Source organism: Ammospiza caudacuta, chromosome 6 (genome assembly GCF_027887145.1).
Source record: "Ammospiza caudacuta isolate bAmmCau1 chromosome 6, bAmmCau1.pri, whole genome shotgun sequence".
NCBI classification, from domain to species: Eukaryota; Metazoa; Chordata; class Aves; order Passeriformes; family Passerellidae; genus Ammospiza; species Ammospiza caudacuta.
Genome location: NC_080598.1, coordinates 20,852,018 through 20,878,252, shown reverse-complemented (window position 1 = coordinate 20,878,252; position 26,235 = coordinate 20,852,018). Strand labels below are relative to the sequence as shown.

The 26,235-nt window shown below is 40.3% G+C and overlaps 1 protein-coding gene across 1 annotated transcript in view; it reads left to right on the top strand.

Annotated features, from left to right (window-relative positions):
* TSPAN4 (tetraspanin 4) overlaps positions 1-26,235 on the top strand; it is a 187,498-nt gene that overhangs the window by 120,692 nt on the left and 40,571 nt on the right. The window contains exon 3 of the mRNA XM_058806428.1: positions 16,353-16,427. Coding sequence (XP_058662411.1) covers positions 16,353-16,427 — 75 coding nt within the window. The remainder of the gene's footprint in view (positions 1-16,352; positions 16,428-26,235) is intronic.

Here is a 26,235-nt window from a genome sequence, read left to right as displayed (position 1 = left end):
ACTCTCTGCACAGGAGAATGGGGAAGCTTGATCTGATTTGGTACCCACATTTCACTCTGTCTGCCTGTCCTTACCTTTCTGTACAGTAACTATTCAGTGTGGCCTCTATTTTACTCAATTTTCTCCAAAATTGAGTTATATTAGACCTTATTATAGCTACTTTAATTCTGAATAAGCCCAACTGTAGAGGGTTGAAATAGAGTTTCATTAGTCCACATTGAATTCAGTTTTTATTTGGTCTAGAGTAACTTTCCACATTGCATTGCATTGGTACTTTCTCACTGTCAGTCAATACCAGGGAGATTTTTTGGGTTCTTCTGAGTTGTTTTTGTTGTGCTAATGTCTTTGGAAGAGAAATGGATAGTGGTAGCAGCTCCTGTTTCTGGGAACAGAGCTTTATCATGCAGGTTTGTTCTTAGTCTTCCTTTCCCCACATTGCTGGTTCTATTTGACCTGTATTTTGAAAGTGTTTTCAAGTTTAGAGCTGGGGCATTTGGTTTTGGCCAGCTCCTATTTTTCTAGATAACACAGATAGCAAAAGAAATTCTTTCATTCAAGAAATTGCTGAATATCAAACCAGGGCTGCTCTTAGGGTGTGTGGTTGCTACATTCCTTCATCTTTTTCTTATTCCACAGGTGTTCCCAACACAGTGTTCTGCCACAATGAAAATTATGTCTTCCCAGAATCTCTCTGGGTTTTTTTAACAGCCCTGAAAATGCCCTGTCTGCTTTTTTAAGAGGATTGTTTTGTTGCAGCTGGCTGGCAATAGGATTTACCATCGAAATTGTAAAGGGAAGGCTCCTAAGTGTTCCCAGCCTTGTGTGTCTGTGACACACACAATGTTTAACAATTGCTCCTGGATCAAGTCCTGCACTCCTTTCAACATCTCCCTGGCTGCCACTTAACATCTGGCCTTGGCCCTGGTAGTAGCTAAGGTTGCTTTTGGAACTGAATTTATATCTCCAGAAGGCATTGCCACAAATGTGACAGCCACTCCTAAAGTTGTCTAGCTTGTCTGTGATGCAGCTGCCATATCTCCCTGTGAAGCATTTGCTTTAGCTAACTTCTTGTAATGTGTTATTCCATTTGGAAATAGGAGCTTTGAAAGGTAGCAATGGAGCAACTGAAGTCTGTTTGCACAGGTGTTTAAGAGGGGAAGATGGAGGCTGTTTGGTTGTGTTGCACTAGTCCCCAGACAATGCATTTGGGTAATTTGCCTTCACCTCCTGATATTTGTCAAGCTGCAGCACTAGAATCCCAGAATGGTTTGGCTTGGAAAGGACCTTAAACATCATCTAATTCCAACTCCCTTGACACCTTTCACTAGACCAGGTTTACTAAGAAAGCTAAACAAACTTAGGGAACTGGGATAAGCAGGAGTTAACAAGGTCTGCAGGCAGTTGTAACTGATTTGTGGTGGGCTTAAAAGCATGGAAAAGTTATTTAATGGAAATGCAAAGAAAAGGAAAGCAAGAAGTAGAAGCTAGAATGTTGCATTCATTGTGTGTTTCAGCAGTCTCTATGCAACAGTCTGATGTAGTGAGGCTTAAGAGTGGCCAAAAAAATGAGCAAGTGGAATAAACCAAGCGAGGGGAATAGCTGGGCATGTTACCATGGTGGGTTGGCAGATACTTATGTTATATCCTGCATATGTGAGATCAGACATCACTCCATTGAGCAAAACATTGCTGTGTGTCTCTGAGTGAGTAGTAGCAGTTTCCACTGACCTCCCCTTTTCCTTGGCTCCACACAGCATGGCAGAAAGCTTGGGATGTTAAATATGACCCCAGACAGTAGTAAAGATGATGTGAATGCTCTGCCTGTGTTGTATTCCTGTTGCAAGCCACTCTGAAATCACATCCTCAAGATCTCCTTGAAGACACTTGTGGCATTTTAAGCCCACAAGCTACATGGTCAGGCCTGGCTTAAAACCAAGAGCAATTTGGACCTCAGCTTGCTCATATCTCCCATAGTGCACCTCATCCTCATGTGGGGTTGTTGGGAGTCTGATCTGCAAGGACTGGAAAGACAAATTTCCCGTACAACAGGAGTACTTCTTGCTCTGCTTCCTAAAAGCAGCAGAAAGAGGAAAGCCTGTGGCAATTACTAGCTGAGGGCATGTGCTTGGGGTGTATTGGTGTGGGCAGGTTGGAGGAAGGAAGATATTTGAGGTACTGCAGGAGGCATGGAGCACTGTGGGGATCCTAAAATGAACTGGGGGGAAGCAGGACTAGCTCAGCCCATCTGCATTGGAGGAGCAGGAGTTTATGTGATGGTAGGCACAGGATGTTTGTGGAAGGCTTTGCCTTAGGAATAGTGCTGCTGTTTGATGATGTGACAAGGGATGAGATTTCCATGGAGTTTGAGTGAATGAAAAGTGAGCAGTATCAGAGACATTTGAGCCTATTTACATTTCATACACCAAGATGCAGAGCAGATGAGACTGATCATGTATCTTTGTGTTCTGCACATATGACGTTTGTATTGGTTTGTCAGAGCACACCTGTAAACTCTTTGGTATTAGGCTGCTGTGGTGTTAGGTGTGAATGTTAGTAATTACTTACCTCTGGCATTTACCAATGACTTTTGAAAGAAGGGAGGACAGAGCAAGTGGTTTGAGAAGTATAGGACAGGCGGGAAAAGGAGATAGAAAGCAGAAGTAAAGTTCAGTTTGTAAATGAGATTTTAGCACAGAGTTGCACAGTAGTCAGGAGGATCCACATTAAGTCTCTGAATTGAGAGTTTAGATAGTCTAAAGCTCAAGATTTACTGACTTGAAAGGAATTACCTGGTGTCCGCTGCAGATATTCTTTACTCGGTAGCAATGTATAGTCAGGAAAATGTAAAGTCAGTGCTTCCTTAATCTCTTAAGAAACAGACCTATTCCTATTTCTTTGCATTCAGAGGAATAGAATAATATTAAAATCTAAGAGTGTAAAGAAAAAAAAATGGAAAGGAAACATCAACCACTCTATGCATTCTGCAAAAATGCATAGATGGGGTGAATTTTATAGCTGTCATTCTAAGATGTCAGTGAACAAAAAATGTATATTTCCACTGATTCTTATTTGCCCCAGCTACAATGTGAAAGAAGATAAACTTTTTCATTACTAGATTTCCCTAGGGAAATCAAAGCAACAGGCATTCTTGAGATAAGTATGCAACCTGGTATATATAATCTTATATCTGAATATAGATGCAAATTGTTGAATGAAATAGGCAAACAGTACTTTCCTGCTTCAGTAAGACTTGTTTAACATTTCTGCAAGTATTGTTGCTCAAGACTGTATGACTGAGGTCCCTCTGCTACAAGCTCAGCTGTAGTTAGAAAAAGGCAGCTTTGATGGGTTGGGTCAGTGGCCTGAACCAGTGACAGAGACAATAAGCCAGGAGTCTGACTTGTGAAGATTATTTTATGGACTTCCATTGATGTTTTTTCATAGGTATTTGGTCTTGCATTGCTGGATCATGTAACTGTACTGCAAATCTCTATGGGTTATCTTGATAGGAAATTGGGAATCCATCTTTTCTGATTTTCCCTTTGGAATTACCATGCAGTTCTGATGTGCATCAGAGCTGTTAGCCATATTCATCATCTCTGTGAATTTTAACAAAATGTTTGGCTTGTATGCTCTTAACCCCACTGCACTGTGCTTTCCTGCTGAGGCCAGGTCCTTGCAGGAGATGAGGCACCACTTTGCTCTGCCACTCAAACACAAAATCAGTTGTGGTGCCTTGATCATAGTGCTGACTTCAGGCAGGTGCTGTAGGTGCACCTGAACAGACCATTTCTCTATGCTAAGGAGATTTATGCCTGATTAAGTACTTCAGTGCTCAAATGTTGACCCAGCTGATCCTTAAGGGTCTGTGTAAACATTATCTTTTAGGTTAATTGCTTAAGATCTATATTTGAGGAGCTAAATTGCCTGAATTCTCTGTCTTTTAGACATGTTTAGCAGATATCTATATTTGTATGCTTGCCCTGAAAAAGGTCATTCATTATTCCATGGATAGTCCAGGTTAAGAGTTTCAGTGCCTGACATTAAATCATGATGGGTTATGTAATTTATTACCTGTATTACAGTATCCCCTGCAGGCAGCCCATGAGGATTCTCATTCTGTATGAAACTCCTGGGAGGCAGAGTACCTGACCAGTAGAGCTTACTGTCTAATTAGATAAGACAAATGGAAAATATTATTATTCTCATTAGACAGAGAGCTGCAGCAAAGTGAAACTAAGTGCCTTGCCTAGGTTGCAGTGGGAGATTGTGAGAGAGTCATGGAGCAAACCCAAATTATCTAAATTTCAACTCAGTGCCTTCATCATCTTTCTGTGATTACATCAGGATGTATCTAGCCATCCTGTGTGCTTCAGTGACCTTTAAAAGGCATTTAGTCCATGTTTCTATAATAGTAATGATAATTCTGATTTCTTTTATAATATGTATTGTGTCTAAATGAAAAATAAATCTCCCAAAGCAAAAGTATTTATCAATTTTTTGTTTTGTTGAAAATGATAATTGGCAGCCTTAGCTATTTTCCGTGGGCAGCACTGTAGGCTGTCCCAGCTGAGCTGATCAGTCTAATTGCACCACTGCCTTCAGTTAAATGTGAAACAGAACATTTAGAGAAGCTGCTGGAAAGGATCTGTGACCATGGTCTAGTACATATGTTTTTGCAAAAAGAGACTTTTGGTCCGGGAGATCATAGGAATACTGGTAAAAACCAGTATGGGGCCCTGTGTGAAGGACATCTCTATTTGGTTGTTACAGCACACATGTATAGATACAACATTTCCAGACACTTGAAACTTAAATAATAACCTGTGTCCTAACAGGAGATAAGATTCATAGGTAGTTCTTTATTTCACCCTCAGATTTTGTGGCACTTTTTTTTCCCTCCAATGATTTGGTGCTAAGAACACATTCTTCTGCTCTGGTTGGGATGCAGCATGGCCAATAATCTAGTCAAAAGATGTAGAGGATGAGGGAATCTTTGTCCACACATTACCTACATGAGAATAAATTTTAAAAGGGAGAGGGCTTGAAACAGCCAAAATGCTGATTCTTCTCTGATTATCTGAAGCCAGCTGCCGCCTTATAAAGCAGCAAGGCTGGGTATGCTCCATCACATCAAGCATTAACAAAATTGTGTAAATAGGATTAACAAAGTGGCTTAGATACACCCCCTTCCCCTTATTCTGATATGTCCTGATTTGTGGATAACCCTCATTTTTATTGTAGAAAAGCTGAAACAATGGTTAATGAGAAGGGGAAGGAAAATAATCATTAACAGGCAGATCTGTGTGTTCAGTTTAATTGAAATGATAACTTTGTGTTAATAAGCAAGTAGTCATCACAGCTGCTGGGATGAATAAAATGAGAATTAAAACTTGATATTAGGTCAGGACCAGCTGTGGAATGCACTGATGCTGTGTGACTATCCAGATATCAAAAGATTCTCATTTATGGAATAGTCCAAGGGGAAAATGAGTGCCCATGGTGTTTTGTACTGTGCTGTTGAGAGTTTTCTGAACTCCAGCCAGCTCATCTGTAAGTGAAACAGCCATAAAGAAAATAAGAGAAAAGTTAATGAGTAGGAAGAAAAGGAAACTAAAAAAACCTACTGTTTTTCAGTAGTATCACTGGATCCAGAGAGCTGACAGTTGAAACTTCATTGGTGACAGGGAATTTATTTCAAAGCAACTAAATGGGAAAGAAACAGCCTGTAAATGACTTCATCTCAGTAATTTAATGCTGCAGATCAAGCAGTAGATTCTCATTCCAGTTTAGCACATGAGCTGGTGTTTTAGCAATCAAACTAGCAAAATCAGAGAAATGCTGGCTGCAGCCACAGCAGCAAGTGATGCAGAGACCAGACAGATGCCATGCATACAGCCTGAGAGCATTATACACGGAGTATATCACTTCTCTGTGTAGTGCTGTGTTGCATGTGAAATTCCAGCTTGCTGCCTGCTTGGACTGGAAGTACTCAGCACCAATCTTCCCTAGTTTGGTTGTGTCTATTATGAAGAATCTGCTCCTCCTTGTCTTTCAGGTTTTAGCTTCTTCCTCTTGGCTGGTAATGAAACTTGTGAGGGGATGGAACCTGTCTGAGTCCTCCCCTTCATCCCTGCTGTTCTTCAGCTCTGGGAGACATTAATCAAAGAGACTTAATCAAAGGATCTGGGAACTGAGAGGAGAAGGAATGAAGTTTCCTTCCCACCTAGTTTTAGACTTGACCCTAAGATCAGTGTGTAGGAAGGGCTTACCTCATAGGGTATATTTAATTTTCTGATACAGGCTGATGCCATACCACTAATGCCTGATGTGCTTTGAGTTACAGAATCACACAGTATTGAGCTGGAAGAGACCCATAAGAATCATTGAGTCCTACTACCTGCTCCTTGCAGGACTACCTAACTAAACTAAACCACACAACTAAGAGTGTCTTAGAAACTCTGGCTGGCTTGGAGACCCCCTTCCCTGGGGAGCCCCTTAGGTCAGGGAAGAATGTTTCCCTAATGTCACCATTTCTTTTTGTAGTGCCAAGACACTGCTTTATGGCCATCATAGAGTGTGGCAGCACCACACTCTGCAGGAGTCAGGGGAGCTGAACTAATTTGGGTCAAGTGAAGATTTAATTTGTTTGTCTAAATGGCAATCAGTGTTTGAGTTCCTAACTCCTTGTAGATTAAAGTATACTAGCGATATCAGCTTCTCTGACAGTCTGTGCAGGCTCAAGCTCTCCTGTCACCTACAAAGTGTCCCTTCTATCATCTTTTGTCGCAGCATTCAAACAACTCTCATGTGCCAGAGGTTCTTCAAAAGAAGCCTGGCTTTGAGCCATTTCCAGATCCAGACCTAGGATCACCTGCAAGAGCTGAAAGACAACAGAATTGCTCCCATTTTGAAAGTAAATGACAGGTAATCTGTGTGTTCCTTGCCTGCCCAGACATTCATGTCACTTTTGAGCATAACATTTGCTATTTCTTTTCACTAATAGTAAGATTATCTCCTTGGATAGAACATAATAGGCTTAGTAAAGCAGCGTGTGTGCTTTTATTCCAAATCATTCTTTTGTTATTTTTAACCACCTTAGTAATGCAACTTAAAATGAAGAGCAACATTGACTTCTTTCTCTATAAGAAGTAGAATTGCCTGAACCTCAGAAAAATGTAGCTCTGGAGGTAAAGAAATGGAGGCTACTTTGTGTAAATCACTGATGCCACACAAGGCACAACCAGAGTCGATTTGATGTTACAGATATTTCAGACCCTCAGTGTTACCAGATAAAGGGCAGAATTAGGTAGGCCACACTGCCTGCTTCTTCATTTTTTAAGCTTCTGCAAGACTGACATACGTGCATCTGATGCTTCTGTGTAACACATTTGAGAAGCGAGGGTAAAACCAGCAGCAGAATTTAAATGCAGACAAACTACCTTGTCCTTTATTTTCTCCTTGCCCATCTTCTTCTCGCCATCTTATTCACTTGCACATACATCACTGTTTCTAGGCACTGTTTTGACACTCCTAGATAAGAACATTGCATGGCATTACCATAGATGGAGTAGGTTGGATTAAACCCAAGCTAGAGCCTTTTAGTTGTAGTGGCTGTATCTGTGTTAGATGGACTCAAGCAGCTGCTTTGTCATGAGTGGAGTGGCATGGGGACTTGAAAGAGCTACTCTGATGTTTTATCTTCTTCCTCATCCACTCATACTTCACAAGTAAGATGAGTTTGTCTCCTGACTGGTATAAAATCACACTAGATCATGTCACACCTTTGCATTATGTTTGCAGAAGAAATGAAGCAACCCTTACAAAAGTGAAAGGCCAGTGAGACCTTTGGTAGTGCTGAGGAATCTGTGATCTGCTAAAGGGCCTACACCCACCCTCTGTTGTGATAGGAGAGTGATACCTGGCTACTATTTGATGACACTTCATTGATTTTGAGTCAGTTTTGGCAGAATGTGAAAAAATACTAGAGATGCCATAAAATACCACTTAAAATCCTTTGATGCATAGTATGGGAATATCAGGTCTCTCAGCTCTCACTCACTAATGCAGTAAGACTGAACGATTCCAACTGAAAGCAGTAATGAGACTAAAATGAAACACTGTTAATGTGTTAAGGCTGCATATGTTGTATATTTTCCCAGAAATAATTACTGCAGATTTCTTTGAGCTTTATTGATCAGCAGGAGTTTTTGCACATTCATAAAATATATAGTCCAAACATAAACAGAGCTGTACTATATATCCAGCAGGCATAAGGCATGAAAGGCTTTGTCACAATCAGAATGAATTAGCCATTAAGGCTTTCAGAGAATAATAGCTGATGAACCAAATTTAGATACATGACGTTTTCATAATGGAGTTTCTGTTCGTGAGTTTGCTCATATACATTACTGCCTTTTTACAGTTTATGAGCAAACTTATCATTTTTATGCTGAAAAAAAATGTTTGTGAGACTAAAGAGATTTACTTCCAAGGAAGTACTTAAAGAGCTAAATATGCACAACATGAGGGAGAGAAGGCTCAGATGGGACCATAAATCCTCAAATATTCAAGGAGTATGAATGCTGTGGACAGAAAGGAAGCATTTGTGGTGCTGCAAAGAGTGCTAAGTAGGAGCAAGTGCATGGAACTAACAAAAGGAGTGTTCAGACTGAGTGTCAGCAAAACCTTTGGTGCTGGGATGTGTAATCAGAATCCACTGTGATGGAAATTAGTAGAAACAAACTGCCCTTTCCCTTTGGCTCTGAATTTCATGTAAAAGATTAATGCACTGGGATTTTGTTGACTGTAATTCCAGTTAATGTTGAAGTCTGGGCACTGTCCTGTCATTTCTTGTTCACTGCTCTTTTTCTGTCCAAGTCTTCCAGGCTGCAGAGGAAGTCACTTTTAAGTATAATTTCCACTGCACTTTCTCTTCTGTTCTCCTGTCCTTGCTCAGTATCTTGGAAAAGAAAACCAAAGGAAATTTAAAAAGAAAAAAAGAGAATCTTTTGTAATGTTCTTAGTCCCTATTAATATATCAGATCAAGATGCCTTCAGGGAATTATGTTAAATCAAACTTCTTGTGAGAACTACTGATATATTGAATACTTTTGCTTTTAAAAGAGGAAGAAAGTTTCATTGGGTTTTTTTGAGTGCTGACAAAATCTATACCATATGAGTTTTTATTCTGTAAAAGTCAAGTACCAATATGTTATTACAAAGCTATTCTGGGAAGTCTGAAAATGCTTGAGGATGAACTTCATATTGCTCTGCTTACAAAGCCAGATCCAACAATGGCAAAAATACAGGACCTATATAAAGAGTGAGTGGTTCTCCAGTACCTGGAGTTCTTTTTTTCAGTATCTCAGTGGCAATTGTGGCATTGATTCAGGTTTTTTTTAGGTGGCTTGAATTTTTCCAAAGTGGGGAATATGCAGTAAATTTGTCAATAGTTTATAGCATTCAGAACCTCTGACAGTGTTACCCTTTTTGGTGCTCAACTAATGCATCAAAGTTTGCTGATGCTTCTGCTGCCATAATTAGGTTGGACATGGAGATGCTACACTTCTGCATTTTAACAATGCCAGCTGTAGTAATGAGACATCTTCACTCAATCCATTTAATAATACTTAAATATAAATAATATAACCCATTATAAAATTATTGAATAATTACGAAGCATATTAAATTTGAGGAAAACTTTAAATTTTCAGCAACATTGTAAAGTATGGCTCTTATAAAATACATTAAGTTCTTCTGACTTTAAAATAGAGCTCTGTGAATTTTTAGGTGTCCTGGTTTCAGCAGGGATAGAGCTCATTTTCTTTCCGTGACAGGGAGTAAAAGTTTGGCATAATTTATTCAAAAAGGACAGACACTATTTACGCCCTCAGTATTACATATAGGATGAGAAGGGAAGGATGTGTGCAGGATGTGAGGTTACCTTTGACAGTATTTCTGTTCTTATCAAATTACAATCTAAAAATCAAGCAGAGATCTTTCAAATGTACCTTTGTCTCATGATAAATGTAGTAATTGGGTCTTTCTGCACCATACCAAGCCCTACATTCCCTTACAATTCTTGACATAGAGAAGCAATGACACCTTCTTCCAGAATAAGAAAAAGCTATGTCTGAAGTGCTTAACTCAATTTAAAGCTCCCCAGTAGAAGAAACACATGAATACCTGAAGGGAAGGGATCCAGTGGGGAGCCACTGTGAGGATTGTGGGGCACATGATGTGCAAGGACAGACTGAGAGAGCTGGCTTTGTTCTGTCTTAAGAAATTAAAGCAGGGAGTATATTTTATTCATGTCTTCAACTCCTTGTAGTACAATATAAGGAAAATAGAGCTTTTGGAAGAATTCACAGGGATTATACAAGAGATAACAGGCACAGGTCAAAACCAAAGGAAATTCCAATTAGAGATGCAGAATATTTTGGTTTTTTTTTTTAATCATTATATAGTCAAGTATTGGAAAAAGGTATCCAGTGAGTCTGTGGGTGAGTGTCCATCTTCATCCTTGGAGATGCTCCTAAGGTGACTGGACACAGCTCTGTGCAGCTTTGTGTAGCTGACTGTGCTTTTAGGAAGGGGTTGAACCAGGTGGTCCCCAAAGGTCACTGACACCCTCTGTGTGATTCCAAGAGACTCTGTCTTCCAGTAGCCAGAGCTGGTTAATTCTTGAGCACCAAAGTTATATATGTACACATCAGGACCAGGCAGATGAATTAATAATCCTTCCAGGCTATTAAGACCAACTATTTTACCCCAAAGAATTGTCTGTAATTTCTTCTACTGGGGTGTGTATTCATTAGGAAGTGAAATGTAGTACTGAAATTAAAGCTGATCAGTGAGGATTTGTAATCCAGCCTCACTGAAAGGCAAAAGGCTTGTATCATTTATATCATCAGCGTACCAAACTTGCAGTTAATGTTGCAGAGGAGGGACTGGCTGTAAATTTTCCATTTGTTTTTGTCCCTTCATCCTGGCAGCTGGTGCAGGTGGAACGCAGTTACTTTGCTGGAGCATTTTCCAGGGGCCACCTCCCTGCTCACGTGTTGTACTTCATAGTGTCTGTCAGAAAAGAAGCCCAACTGTCCACCTTGCAGGCTGTTTAAATGTGATGGAAAACAGCACAGACTGTCTGCTGAAGTTATTTGTTCAGTTTCTTAGGTTATGCTAATTTGTATGCAGTTTGGTGTAAGCAATATATTTGCTAGGCCATGAACTTTAAAATTGTTTTGGAATGTATCACTGTTCAAAAGGAACAGCTGGCTCTTGGGTCTTCTTACTACTTTCATGTTTTTGAAGAGGATTTGAATAATTTTTTGCAAGAAGCTTCTGTCTCCTGTCGTGAGCTAAGTTGGGAAACAGGTCTGGCGCACTGAGATCCTACTGTCCCCTTCTGAGACAGCCCCCATCAAACTAAAAGCATTGCTTCAGCAAGCAGTGGAATCAGCAGTCTGGAGTTTGCCATGAGTTATATCACATTTAGTCTCCCAGGCTAGCAAGACAATCACACCTTGGTTTCCATTGTATTGGGTCACTTTTGCCTTTGGGAGACTGAGAGAAGGTCAGCTACTCCTGACATGGAGAGATGGGCAATTTGAGCAACACAATCCTGCTATTGAGAAGATTTGGGAGGGAGAGCCACTGGGGAAGAAGATGACCCAGTCCTGTGTATTAGAGTGTGATGTCAGTCATGCAGCGAGACAAGTGTCTGGAGCATCTGAGAAACCAGGGAATCCTGTTTGTTTGGGAGGGAAAACAGTTAACTCATTGTTCTCTGCCTGTGTGAGCAGCAATGAAAACGTGCTTTAAATGATGTACACAGGGTACAGTTCTTGATTCTCCAACTGATATCAACAGCCTGAATGAGCAAAACTGGAAGTGAGTCAAAAGCCTGGTACAAATCCAATGGGAATGGAGTTGAAACTTGGATCCTTGTCTCCTCCAGCAGACTTTTCTCTCTGACAGCAGGAGGGTGATACATATCCATGATGTAGGATTGGTAACAGTTGCATACTTCCTTTTTCATACACCTTTAATGAGAATCTGTGGGAAAGTCAAAGGCTTTCTGGAATATAAAGGTAGCTGCTGAGAAACTGGCTTTAGTTTTCTTAGGGGTTGGAAGTCAGCAGTGGTAGACAGAAGGGTGTTACCTTACCTCCCTCCTCATCAAAGCTTCTGTGGGGTTATTTCAGGTGTAATTTGTGAAAAGCTGAGCAGTAGGGACCTCTCCACTGAACCTCTGCTGTGTTGCATCTCACTGTTTGACAAGTAGTATGGTAAAGCATTTCTCTGTACAAGGTCAGATTAATCTTTTTTTATGGAGTTTCACATGAATGCTTTGCTTTAGGATTGTTGTTTCTCCATGCATAAATCTTTATTATACCAATAGCCTACAGCCCCAGTGAACCAAACAAAACTCAATTTTATTCTTCTCAGTATTTATCACCGCAGTGAGAGAACTCCATTGAAAAACAGCTGTGAGTTTCCAGCAGGTGTGCTGGGGTTTAGGTGCTGTGAGCCTTCAGTGATTTCATGTTTCTTCCTTCTAAATTGGAATGGTATGTGCCAAGCTGGGTCTGGCCCTAGATTGGGCATCATTCCCTTTGAGATGATACTGAGGATGGAAGTGAAAATGGCATGTTGGAAGGTGCTGTGGACTAGAGGAGCAGGCTGTGCATGTGTCCATGCCTGCACTTTAATCTGGGGAATAGCAGGATGTGCTGCAGTGTGCAGGCCTTGCTTTGCAGCCAGCACAGGCTGAAACCTTGCTTCCTGCTTTCCAGGGTGTTGGTTTGGGTTCAGGTACAGCTCTTCTTTAGAAGGGGGATGACCGATGAGCTGACATGCAAGTGCTTGGAGCTTTTACCAGGTGATGAGGGTGAAGCCTCTGCGTTGAGGTTGAGCTCACTTAATTAACGTTTGTAATGAAAGATACAGCACAGGTCTCCACTGTCTGTACACGTGGGGATTCCTAATACTTGTTAGTTATCTGTGATATAGCCATGGGGGCTCTGTCAATGCTTCCAAATGTTAAAAAAAAAAAAGATAGAATTAGCTACTTTGTACTTTTATGTAAAACCAAAATATTTTTCTATAGAGATAAAGGATAATCCTTATCTAGGTTTTGACTTTCTGAACCATGTACATTAGTTTTACTGTATGGCTTCCAAATTTGCAGTGCATGAAACCAAATTCCCAGCTTGGAGGACCCTCTCAGTGTCTATAGGGAAAGACTTAGACATGATACATAACCATCACTGAGAGGATTTTTATTCTGATATTACCTAAATTATGAGTGCTTGACTCCACAATTTTAGCATTATTTTCTGATGTCAGTGTCATGCCTATTTCTCTAGTATGACCTGAGGAAGGCAGGAGCACTGTTGGGGTCTTGCCAGAAGGTCCAACCTCCTTCATTGGACACAATGGCACAGCTGGCAAGAGCAGCTCTCTGCTCAAGTCTGAAGCTGGTAGCTTTTAGCAGAGTTGGTGTTGTAGGGGGAAATACTCTTGAGATGTGAAATTTCACTCCATTTGTTACCAATTAAGATGAAATTTTAATTACTGTTCCTAGTATTAAGAAATAATGACATACTTGAGGAAACACCTCTTTTTGAGAAACTTCCCTCCAGACACCTCTCCTCCCCCTTTGCCAGTCTCTAGTTCATTCCCTGCACATTATACTCAGTCATGGGGATCAGTGCAGGATGTTTTTCTTTTATGGCCACTCTTTATTTCTTGCTCTTTTTTTCCCATGGCTGCAGCATGGTGTCCTCCCCAGGCCACCATCCCCTCAAAGTCCTCATTCTTCCTGGGTATCCATGTACACAGGTGTCTCCTGCCTGGATTGTCTGTTGCTTATAGGTCCAGTTTTTCTAAAACCTGTAGCCAGATCATATCCTAAGCCAAACCATTCCCTATCTGCTGTTAAAAATGTTCTTACTTGGGGTAGCATTTTGCCTGCAGTCATTCCCTGGCTTCATCTGTACTCTCTCCGTGATGCTGCATGCAGAGTAGGGAGGAAAAACTTTCTTGAGAGCACAGGCAAAACAGATCCCTACGTTTTATTCCAGTTCCTGGGCATACTTCCCATTCCAGGCCATGTTCTGTGAAGTGGGGCTGAAGGTTATTGGCTTTGGGGAGATGGCAGAAAGGCACCACTGGTGCAGAAAAGATCTGTGGGATGGTTTGTGGCTTGTCTGGTTGTGTGTGAGCATGTGGGTGTACAATTTGCAGGCTTTAGCTGCTGAGCCCTCTCATCTCTGTGATGTGTGAAATTCAGACTCTTGAAAGCGAATAACTTTCCCACAACATCAATTTGTAGCTGGGTAAGACAAAAGGCTGAAATTTCTGTGCCTGAAATGGAGCTGCACTGTGTCAGGCCCCTGCTCTAAACGCTGCAGTATGAGAGGATTTCAAATTAAAGCACCAGAAATTTAACCTGGGAAGAATAGGATACTTTGCCCTGCTTCATTCTTAGAAGTAATTGGAGTGCTACTTTTGACGTTCTTCAAAAAGCTTTTATCCTTTCAACAGAAACAAGCACGGAATATATCAGCACAGACAATTAAGGTTTGGCAAAATGATAAGCTGATGAAACTGAGGTCCTCTGGCAGGAAATGCTGATCACTGTATATAATGGGTAACAAACAGTCTTTCTCCTTTGTTCTAGAAATTGTCTCATGCAATCCTGTCTATGCCAGGGAATTTCACAGGGAGAAAATGGTGTTTGCATGCACATTTTGGATAAGTGATGCTTTTATGGATGAGCAAAAAAGTACTCTACAGCCAAATAGAGCAAAGTGTCTGTGCATCTTTGCAAAAAAAGGATATGCCTTGTCCTGTTTCAGTTAATGCTATGCAGCAGGATAAAATTGTAAAAAATAAGCAAGCTGCACCAAGACAGGTTTGCAAAGCCATGCAGAAGGTCAGTGTTGGATGGTAATGGTATGGAAATCAGCTTGGATCATGGGCATAAATGAGGTCTGTGATTCAAAACTGGGCAGTAATAGGATCCAGTATTAGGGTCAGGCAGGTGTGAAAATACTGGTGATGAAAATCTGAAAATAAATAATTTAAGATTCATGGACCAAAATGCAATGACTTCTGTAGACACAGTAATTGTACCAGGGAAGAAAAGTATTTTCCCCTTTGTGACTTTTTGCCCTCCATTCAGTCACATAAATCCATAGGTTCAAAGGTTTGGTTTTGGCTTACCAGGCAGTGCAGAAATTCTGATAAAGGCTTAGTAGCTATTAAACTTTTATAGGTTTGCAGCCTTGTGGTTGAAGAGACAGTAATTGAGTTTTTCTCGTGGGGATGGGTTTCCAATTAAGCCGGTGTTGCTCAGTATTAGAATTCCACCCTTACAGGTTGCTAAGTGTGTGAATTTTATGTTATAGGGAGCTGGACCTTTGCCTCAGCCTAAAAAGTTTCCAAAATTACTCTCTCCTTTACCTATCTATGCAAAACTCAGTTTCATTTAATGCTCTGATAGTGCTCACTCTGGAGTCTACAAGTGCTGTGTTGATGCTGCTGCAGACCCATCCAGTGTGGTAACAAAAGCAAAGGATGTGGTTTCCCAGAAGTGTTTGGCATTGCCAGCAGTTCTTCTCACTGAAGTCAATCAAAAAAGATCTGAGGGCTTTAGAGAACCTACCTGAAATCCCTGAGTTAAAAGTTTTTTATCCAGTCCTTTGAGCTTTTGACTCCTGGTCTTAGGCAGTTCCATGGCTTATGAGAAGAAAGAGAGGTGGCCCAACTTTTCTTTGATGTCTTCGGTACAAATCAGCCCCTTTCACCTGAAACTCATGGGTTATTTGTGTATCTCTCTGAAACTGCTCATAAAGCTAACTTGGTACACCTTTCACTTCCCCCTTGATCCCACCATTACCCTTGAAAGGAGCTGTGACTTTATGGCCCAGGCTACTTTCTCTTGCCATGGGAAGTTAAGCTATGAATTTCATGGATATCATTGGCTGTCATCACTAATATCCAGTGGGGAAAAAAAGAAAAAAGAAAACCTAGCATGGAAAGACTCCTCCAGGTTTGCTGTCAAAGAGAGTACTGGCTTGCTCTTGGTGGGGTTTTAGGCTGTCCTACTGAAACCAGTGCCATAAATGAGCCATGCCTATGCCCAGACACTGTGGTGTTGCCTCACTAGCCTTTATTTGCTTTTTCAGTTGCAGCAGCTTTGTATTCTGCTGCCTGTATGACTCCCACTCCCCATTCTGCATGATCTGCTGAATGTACTTGCTGTGTATCCAGAAAAAGCTGAAATAGATGTTGATGGCTTTTGCTTTTGTTTTATCCCCCGTCCTTTCTTCTCTTGACAGTTTTTTATCATGCTGTTAATTATATTTCTGTTGGAGCTCACTGTTGTGATTCTGTTCTTCGTCTACACCGACAAGGTAAGTCAAATTCTTCATTTTTCTTTCCTCTTCAGCAAATTTATATGCCCCTTTTCCCTATAAATAAATCATAAAGCTCTTGGCTTGGTATGCACATCATGCTTCTGTCTTCCTTGAGACACTCCTCTCAGAAGGAGCTCTCTCAGAATGCATAAGCAGCCTGGCAGGACTGGGCTGTCTTGCTTGCTCAAGTGTACAACTCAAGGTCACAGATGCTGCCAAGTGCATCTGTCATTAACAAAAGAAAAGGGAACAAAAACCACACAAAAATGTCCACAAACAAAAAACAAAACACCCCACAAAAAAAAGCAAAGAAGCCAACAAGCCTTACTAGGAGCATGTAGGAGGAGATACCCATCAGAGAGAGTATGATTTTTAAAAATATGTTTATGGTTTAAGAGCCACATTTATACTATTTAAAAGGAAGTGTCCTCAGCACAGGCAAAGGCATAAAATTCATTATCTTTCCACACTGCTCCTTGCAGCACATGTGTACTTAGAACCTAGTGGAAAGCCAGGGTAAATGCATGAGAGTTCAATAAACACAGCTTTTGTTTACACTTTCACATTTTCTGTGTGTTTGACCATTGTTCCTTCAGTTGTACAGGCAATATTGCCTACCTGAATTATCTTTATCCTTTTCTTTAAAAAAATCTTACATTAGTAAATCCAAAACAAGGGCATAATTAAGTGCCACCTGCTTATTCAATCAAAATCAGAAGTCTCTTACAATTGAAGACTGAGGGATCTTAATAATCACAGGGAAGGTGGCAAAATTTTACCATGAATTAACATTCATCAGGCACATGAGTGGTAAACACTTTCTTTAGGAATGGAAAGACAATAGCAAACAAAAGACCACCAAAACCAACACCATGTTCATTAATACATAAATTATTAATATAATTACTAGTATATTAGTGATATGAGAGATTATATATTAGTCATATCAGTGAGGCATTGTCAGATGCACTTCTGAAGGACTTTAAAGAGCTAGGTTCTCTAGCCTTCTGTAGCTGGAACATGGAATTACCTTGCCAGGTAATTACAGTAGAAGGGACAATTTAAAATTTCTTGTATGCATTATTGGATTCTGAATTACTTGTCAGCTCTTGGCAGGAAGATCTACACATCATACAGGAGTAAAGGCATCTACTTAATATGCAGTGGGCCTTCAAAACCCAAACACAACACTTGGTTATGTTTAGAAATAAAATCAGTTAGAAAATATTATCATAGCATTGTATAACAGGCTTGCCTCACTGTGAATATAATGTTGAGTTTTGGTCACACAACTAATGAGAAGTGCAAGAAAGATGGAATAGAGTTGTCATGAAAAGGAATTATGGAGACAACCTAGATTCAATTTAGGAAATGAAAGAGATCCTCTGCTTAGGTCTTACAAAGAGTAATTATAGTAGTTTCTAAAATAATGGCAGATCTAAAATAAAGACCTGTCCTGTACGCAGAAGAAATAAATGGAAATGTTTCTGATTAGGTTAATAAAATAAATATTTCTTATTTTCCAATTCATTATTTGGTAGAACTCCTGCTGTTGGCTGGTGTTGAGGCTAATAGATCAGTAAATGTGTGGGTATGGAGGAAAGAAGAGAAACCAATGAAGTATTTTTATTCATAATGCAATCAGTTCTGCTAGGTTGGCAGGTGTGTCACAGAGAATATTCATCCTCGCTCTTCAGAGGTTAAAACAGTGAAAAAGTATCAGAAGGATTCCCTACCTCCGTCAGCCTGTTGGTTTGCAGTGGGTTTTATTGATTGTTAATAAAGAGATCAGGAAATTAACTTTCCTCTGACTCGCATACTGCAGGAGGTAGTACCCTGCAGTTGTCTGTAAGATCAAAACAGAGTCTAAAATATGGGCTCCAGTTCAAGTGCAGTTTTACTGAGTTAACAAATTGCTGTAGTCTGGGTATTGCAGATGATCAAATTTGAGGCTCTTAATGTTCCTGTATGACTTTAAATCTTATACTGAGAAAATCAATAGTTTATGTTACACTTGCAGTCCTGCCTACTGCAGAATAAATAATCCAGCAGCAGCCTAAAACTAATATTTTCATATAGCATGTGTAGAGTTTGTGTGCTGGCTTTCCTGATGTGAAAAACAATATTGCCACGTGTGGGAAATAGTGAGCCCAGACAAGTCCACCCCAGTAATTCAGTTAATGTAGATCCTTGGAAAATCAGTGAATGAACATTCTACACTGACACCTGTCCATCTGAAGAAAGTAGGGTTAGTTTTGTGTGCAGGAGAAGAGGACTCTGCAGATGATCACTTTGAGCAATAGCAGCCACAGGGAGGATGTGCATCCATGTGTGTGGGCTCCCAGGCAGTGAAGCAGCCTCTCTGCATCCTTTGCTGGGGCTGTTGCTTTAGTGCTGTGTTTGTTACTAAAAAGCATCATGGCAAAAAGTTCTTTAGAGCCATTCACAGATAGTTTTTTGGCACAGGGCTTTTGTTCACTTGCTGTGGAAGGGTGTGCAGCTGTGGAGGTGAACTAGGACTCACAACAGCCTCGACTGCCCTGTTCTCAACTGTTCTCATTTGTCAGCTTGGGAGAAGCCCAAAAATTGCCTCTGCCTTTTATTCTACTGACTTGGTCTTCTCTGAGCTTTTAAGCAGCCAACTTGGTCTTATGCCCTAGGATGTCATCTTTTCTTTTCTTGATGGATAAATGATCTAATGAGATAAATGCTGCCCTGAAGTTGAAAACTCTCTCTGAGCTAGCTATCCAGTGGGATATTGTGAAGAGAGGGGGACTTGGAGAAAGCTCAGGAGTCCACAGTGTAGGAAGAAAAAGAGGTGTAGTGCCTTGTCTCATGTAACTGCACTGTTACAACTCCTTGGCAGAGCCTGAGTTCACACCTTGTTCAATATTCTTCCAACTGTCCTGACTAGTTGCGTTACAAAATATGAATCTCTTGACTTCTGGAGAAGTGAATATGGGCTGTGATGGAATGCATTTGTATGAGATGGTTGTCAGGAAAAACCTATGACCTTTTTATTTTGTCCTGGCTGTTCCCAAAGCAGCAGAGGGACTGGTTCATAGGCTGTCTTCAGCTCAGTGTGAGCACCTGAGGCACCTAGAAACTCCTGTTGGCATTTGCACACATTCATATAAGAGTTCCTAAAGTGTGGCTTTTAATTTTTTGAGAAGAGCCAGCCTAAGAGATTGGGTATTGAATGGAGTTGGTGTGGTTATAGAACTAAGGCAGGTTGTTATCACTCTGAGTGTAGTTTTTTTTCAGGCTACATTTATGCCCCCATTTGAAGCAGTCCAAACTCCAGTGACATTTCTGGAGTCATGTGGATGGTTATGTGCATGGCTACCAATCTATAGGCAAAATATTCTCTTTAGTATGTTTTGTTTTGATTCCATCAATGGAGAGCAGCATTTGGCATTTTTATATGCTTGACATTTCTCTATGGGCTCTCTGGGTATTTATAACAGATCCACAGAGTACTGAGAGGGTTAACCCTAATTTTATTGTAATAAGGAGAAAGCAACAGAGCCCTATACTGTTAGAAGTTGGATACTCATATTTCTCAACACCAGATTGGATCCTGCTAGAATGTAAATTATGCTAATAAAATGCACAGTCTTGTACCAGTTCTAACTTGTATAATCCTCCTGGTTTTAGTGTCTGTATTTATTTTTACTGTGATGTTTCTCCTGGAGGCATAGAAAAAGAAAAATCCATATTTACATTTTGCTGCTGTAATAGGTGGAGTTTTTTCAGTAGATGTCTGCATTTTATATGATTTTAGAGACAGAGCTATATAATACCCACAAATGAAAGAACATAACTAAACTGCCATAATGTGGGGTTGGCTTTTGTGTCTGTTGTGTTTGGTGGGGAAGGGGGGAGGCTTAAATTGTTGGGTTTTTGTTTTGTTTGGTTTTTCTTATTTTTAAATGTCAAACATAACATGCAGCATAAGTCAGGAAAAGAACAAAAGCACTGAAGAATCACTGACTATGATATTTGATTATGGGAGCAGTTACTGTTATTGGCAACTTGAAGTTATGATGAGAATTTTCAGTAAAGATTAGGCCATTAACTCACTTGGGTCCCTGTGAAAATTACAGCCAAAATTCCATGCCTGCTTAGCTGTGTTGAAAATGACCCACAGAATAGCCCCCAGAGGATTGAAAAATAATGGCTACTTCTGTTTTTCATGAAATGTGTGAAAATGTTCTTGTGTTCCATGCTGCTCCAATATAGCTTTTGCTGCTATCCTATAAAAATATATATTGTGTATATTGATGCATTTCTTGCTTTGTTTCTGAAAAGAAATTGAAAATTGTTTTAATTTCTGATTGATATTTTGCCTCATCCTATACAAAGACAGCAGGTAGGAATTTAGTAGATATGATTTCAAATATAGCTCAGACCTCACAACCTCTTACACATTTGGCTTTAGAAAATGTAAAAACAGAATCTCTTCCACTTGCTGCACTCATTTGCAGTTGCTCACAGAAATGATCAGATCCTGCTGAGCTGCTCACTGGTGTGAGGGGGGGGATTCACAAAAACCTGATGGAATTATTCATAAATAAAGTTTAGTTCAGTTCTACTGCAGAAACTTGTTCTCATTGGGCTTCTGTCAAGAGAGCTTAAAAGTTTTCCATGTTTGCCTTTGACAGTGCAGCAGAAATGTCTCCTCAGGTAATGAGGTGCCTCATGTTCCCAGTCAGCACAGCCCACAGGGCTGTCTAAAATGCACACACAGGGCGTGTTAACATTGCTGAAACTGGGGAAACAGAGTCTAAAGTGAAGTGACAAGATCACCCAAGCTATGTGCAGTTTAGAGATGGTCTTAACTTATTGGAAAACAAGCTGTGGAAAATCCTGCAAAACTGGCAGAAGGGTCGCTGCACCTTGCAGTGGCCCTTTTCTGGCAGTGTTTCTCCATCAGCATTTGACTTTGCCTACACCATCCCCTTCTCACTGCTAGAACTCTTGAGTAGTGGTAGAATTATTGGGTGTCTGTATCCTCCTTTGCCACAGTGAACAGGGCTGTTCTTGCTGCTGTGCAGGGCTGAGGTAATTTCAGAGCAGAATCTGTGTGGAAAGTGTGTGCACTTGTCAGTATGCAGGGAAGGCTCTCTAGAGGACAAAGGCAATTTGAACTCTCTCTGGTATTTCTGTGAGGATGTGCAAGTCCTGGCATATGTATGCAATGGTTTCTGAGCAGTCTGTGTGTTAATGCTTTATTTTATAGTTAAAGCTCCATTTGGTTTGTTTGTAAAAGGTCTTTAAAATTATCAAGTCCACCAATCAAGCACTTCCTGGCATATATCTGCTCTCTGACAGTGTTCTGGAATTTGGGTTTTGCAGTGAGTGCTGACGTAGCTAAAAGCTGTTTTTTCAGGATCAACAGCAGTAGCAGTGCAGGAATCTACAGATTGCCTCCTGGATGGAGATGCATTGCAATTACTGCTCTGTGAGTCAGATGTTTTAGCTCTGGTCAAGTATTTTATTTCTCTAATGCAAAATAATATTATATAAATGGTGGTATAAAGTAAGAAAAGACTGAAGTGTCTCTGTGGTTTATTTTACTTGGTAATAAGCTTAATTTTAACTAGTTTATTAGCATTTCAGTACTGGTGTCCCACAATAGGGAGTTGCAGAAATTTCATCAAAAGAATTTAATTATAGCCAATTTACTTTGGCTTCTTTTCAGCAAAGCAGTCAGGCATAGGTTTAAATATCTCCCTGTTCAGCACATAACCTAAGTGCATGCTTGAACCCATGTGACTGATTTAATCATATGCTCAAGTCTTGTTAAAGTTGATTTGCACCTTATGGGTCTTTAAAAGAAATATTGCTAGGAGAACACTAATGACAGTGAAGAATTTTGGAGTGTGTAAAGAGGCATTGCATCTTTCATTCCATAAGGAATTTAGTGAAAAATAATGAATGCTTGCTTTAAAGCATTATTGGTTAGCTTTTTCCATTTGTTCTGAACAGCTTTCCATTTAGTATTTTGAACTCCAACACATCACTTTAACCTTTTTCAGGCAGGAGGAGATGAGGGGCATGGCATCTCTTTGCCTGTGAGACTGAAAAAACACAAACACACCAAAGGAAATCCCGGTAGTTTCACTAATTCATTTGTCTAAGTAGGACTTCACTGAAAGTGCACTTCCAAAATGTTATTAACAGGCTTGTTGAAGGATAGCACAGTATTGATGAAAAGAATTAAGTGCATGCTCAGAAATAGGTGTATTTAGGAACAATAGCTGCAGATAAAATGCATTAGGGCTCCCCACTGGGAACTCTCGATCAATGGTTGATCAAGGCCTAATTGATTTCTTGAATAAAATGTTAGCAGGGGAATAGGTGCAGGGAAAGGAAAATCAAACTCTCCTAAATTAAGCTCCATGCCTAACACAAATATCCTTTGTAAAGATCAGATAATGCAGCAGCCTGCCAGCTCTTTATGCCTCCTGTCTTCCTACTTTGGCTGAGTTCAGAAATGAAGATGAAGGTGGGTGTCTCATCCTTGGCAGAATGGATTTTTGCTCATATTGCTGTAAGTTCAGTATTTTCCACAGTATCCCACTGCACAGGAATAGTGCTTTTCTCTCAGGAGAAATCCAGTCCTGACCTCCACCCTGGCTAACTGGGATATTAATTCCCCTGTCAATATGGATGAATCAGACACAGCTGTTGCTGCCATTGTGCCTGACTGCAAGCCAGCCGGATCTATCATTTATTTCCTGACTTCCCTAAATCCATCTGAGGGTTTCCTGATAAATATTTGGTAATATATCAGTCTAGAGCAGGAAGAGATGTGATTGGGCCTCCTTGCTAGTTTGCAGTCTTTAATTGCAGGTTAACTCACGATCTCAGGAGGATGTCAAATTATGTCTGTGTTGTGGAGCACTTCTACCATGATCTGTTTCCCACACCTCAAGTTTCAGGTTTCATAGTAGACAAAATGTAGGTGGTGCAGGTCTTCAACCAGCTTCTCCCGAGGAAGACTCTGGCATACAGTAGTGGTGGTTTTTAAATACTTTGCACATTTGTGTGCTTTTCATCAATCCCTTAAAGGGCATTACAAGAGGTGAGTAGTTCAGTTCTGCTTTTGCTGACTGGGAGAAGAGATATTAAAAGGCCAAATCCTGAGGGTGCAGTGTATCCTGGGGAATGTGTAGTGCTCTCATGTCTAAATTAATGGAATGGGACCTTACTGTTCCACAAGACAGGTTTTTACTCAGTTTTGACTCACGTGTGGTCACATAAGAAGTAATTTCAGCATCTGGGAGGATCTGGAACTGAGTGCACACCAGTGCTGAGTACTGACAGAGGTGGAGTGAGCAGCGCTGGGTTACACACACCTCATCAGCATCAGCTGGTGACTGACCCCAGCTTGCTTCTCTTCTGGCACTGGTTTTATACAATTTTATTTTGACAAAGGGAAGAATAGCAGAAGGAGAAAGGAATGGTTTAGAAAGGCAATAAAATAAATAATTAAGGCAGCTTTAGGCATTTAAATACAGGCAACATCAAATGCTGAGGGATGACTGAGGTAGTATATTGAAACAGACAGCACATTTTTTATTCATTCTATGAACATTTTTGATGTGTCACAATGTATATCAGGCAACATTAGAAAATGACAGTAAACTAAATGCTTAACATTTTTTACATATTAGAAAAAGAGAGGGGAAGATGACTTTTTGTGTTATCAGACTGTAAGCAGGCCAATAGCATATAGTCCTTGTCTTGGATTTGTCAGCTGCAGTTGAAGAGTGATGAACTAGGTTGACCACTTTATTAGGCATAATTTGCAGCTGAGGTTTCTTCAACTCCTTCCTTTGATTTAACTCAGCAGTGGTAGGCAGTGAACTAGTTGAGACAGGGATCTGTTGATCAGCAGCTCCAAACCATTACCAGTTCTGGGTTCTCTTAAGGCTGGAGTGTGTTGACTTCTAGGCCACAAATCATGCTCAGGGACTTTGTATTACCCAAACTCCCTGATATGTCCAAGGCTTCTCATTGGAAATATTGCTGCACTGCAAGGTGATGTAGTCTTTTCCACTGATAATTTTGTGGGTTGAATTCTTGCTGTGAAGTTCAGGCATAAGGAAGGAGGTTTAGCAACTTTCTAGGCACCAGCCATTGTAACTTTTGAAATCTATTCCCCAGACTTACAAAACCAGCATAATCAATAGTGATTAGTAATCAGTGGTCATTGATGCCTCCTTGCTGAAATCGTGTTTAATATGAACTAATAATCTTTAATCATTTGGGATCTTGGGCTCCCTGAATCTGTGTGCAACAAAATCCCTGATCAACTTGATGGTAGGAAGTGACTGAGCTGGAAGATAGAGGAGATTTTGTGTAAAAAGATATGTCTTGACAGGGAGCAGAATAAGAGCTTTATTTTACATTTTCTGAGTGCAGACATTTCTTACTTGACATGTACAGTGCCTCTGATAATTTGGATGATGGTAATATAAAACAATTCTGCTGCAGTGTCCTGGCATTAGCAATGAGTGAGGCTTGTGCAAAAATTGTTTTAACCATGGCACAATCTTAATTCAGTTTATTGTACTGCAGTCATTTTGTGTACCCTCTTCAATGCATTTAAATTGCAGGGAAGGCATCCCTGAGAAAAGAGAATTTTCAGAGAGGCCGTTCTTGTCAAAACCCAAATACTCCCCTGCTCCTACTACTAATTATCTTTGGTACAATTTCTTAATGAGTTGATTTCTGTGGTAGCTTATGGAATTATTATACAACAGTGTATGTTTTTACTTTCTTGCTTTCTCCAGTTTGCACTTTACTGCCATAATCCAAGGGTGATGTTGTTCTCCCAGACGTTTTTGCCATCTGCACTTTGCCTCTGAACCACAGGAGAGCAGAACAATGCATGTCATATCCTTCAGCAGTGCTGATGTTGCCTCTGTTGAGAAAGCCCTAACCTCAGCATTTAGGAGACCTTTTCAGAGGTCACTTTGAAGGGCATATTGAAGTGCAAAATGAATTGCGTGTTAAATTGGTAAATTATGTAAATGAAGCAAAATGGAAAAGATACAAAAGATTATTGAATGTATTTGAGGAAATACTAAAAGTCTTTATCCAGAGATATAATGAAAGCAGAAAGTCACAACGCATGTAAGATTTTGATTAAGAACCAGATGTTTGTCAGATTTATCACACAAGACATCTAGTTTTTCTTTTAAAAATTCAGGACCAAAGGAGTTGCAACAAGATTTGTATTAATCAAAATGGTTGCAGGGATATTTAAGAGCTGTGAATAGAATCAACATTACTCTCTTTGCAACAAGCATGCCCAAGGAAATGTCCTGTAGATTTCTTTCAGGTGCACCTTTTTCTCTGTGAATAGCAAATGCATTGTAGTTGGCACAAAAGCAGCTGGATCTGTGCAAACAAAGAGAAGAAATGGTTTTTTCAAGATCAGTCAGCTTGGGACAGAAAAAAAAAAAGAAAATAATATTTTCTGTTGAGGACTGTGAAGAAAATTGAGAGAATGTGCTGCATACCTTAAAGTGGGACTGATATTTCAGTAAATGTCAGCAGAGTGCCCTTTCTGCTGCCACCACTGCAGGTGACCATTCAGCAGCCAGGTGTGGCTTCCTGGGGCTGGGTGTTCTGCTGGAAGCCTGGTTGGTGCTGGCTTTGACACTGATTTATGTACAGGTGGCAGGGGCAGCTCTTTCATAGTGACTGTTATCACTGAGAGCTGTGAGGATTGCTTCTCCCACTGCCTGCCCTAAGTGTTCTCTCTTTCAGCTTTGTTCATGGAGGTGTC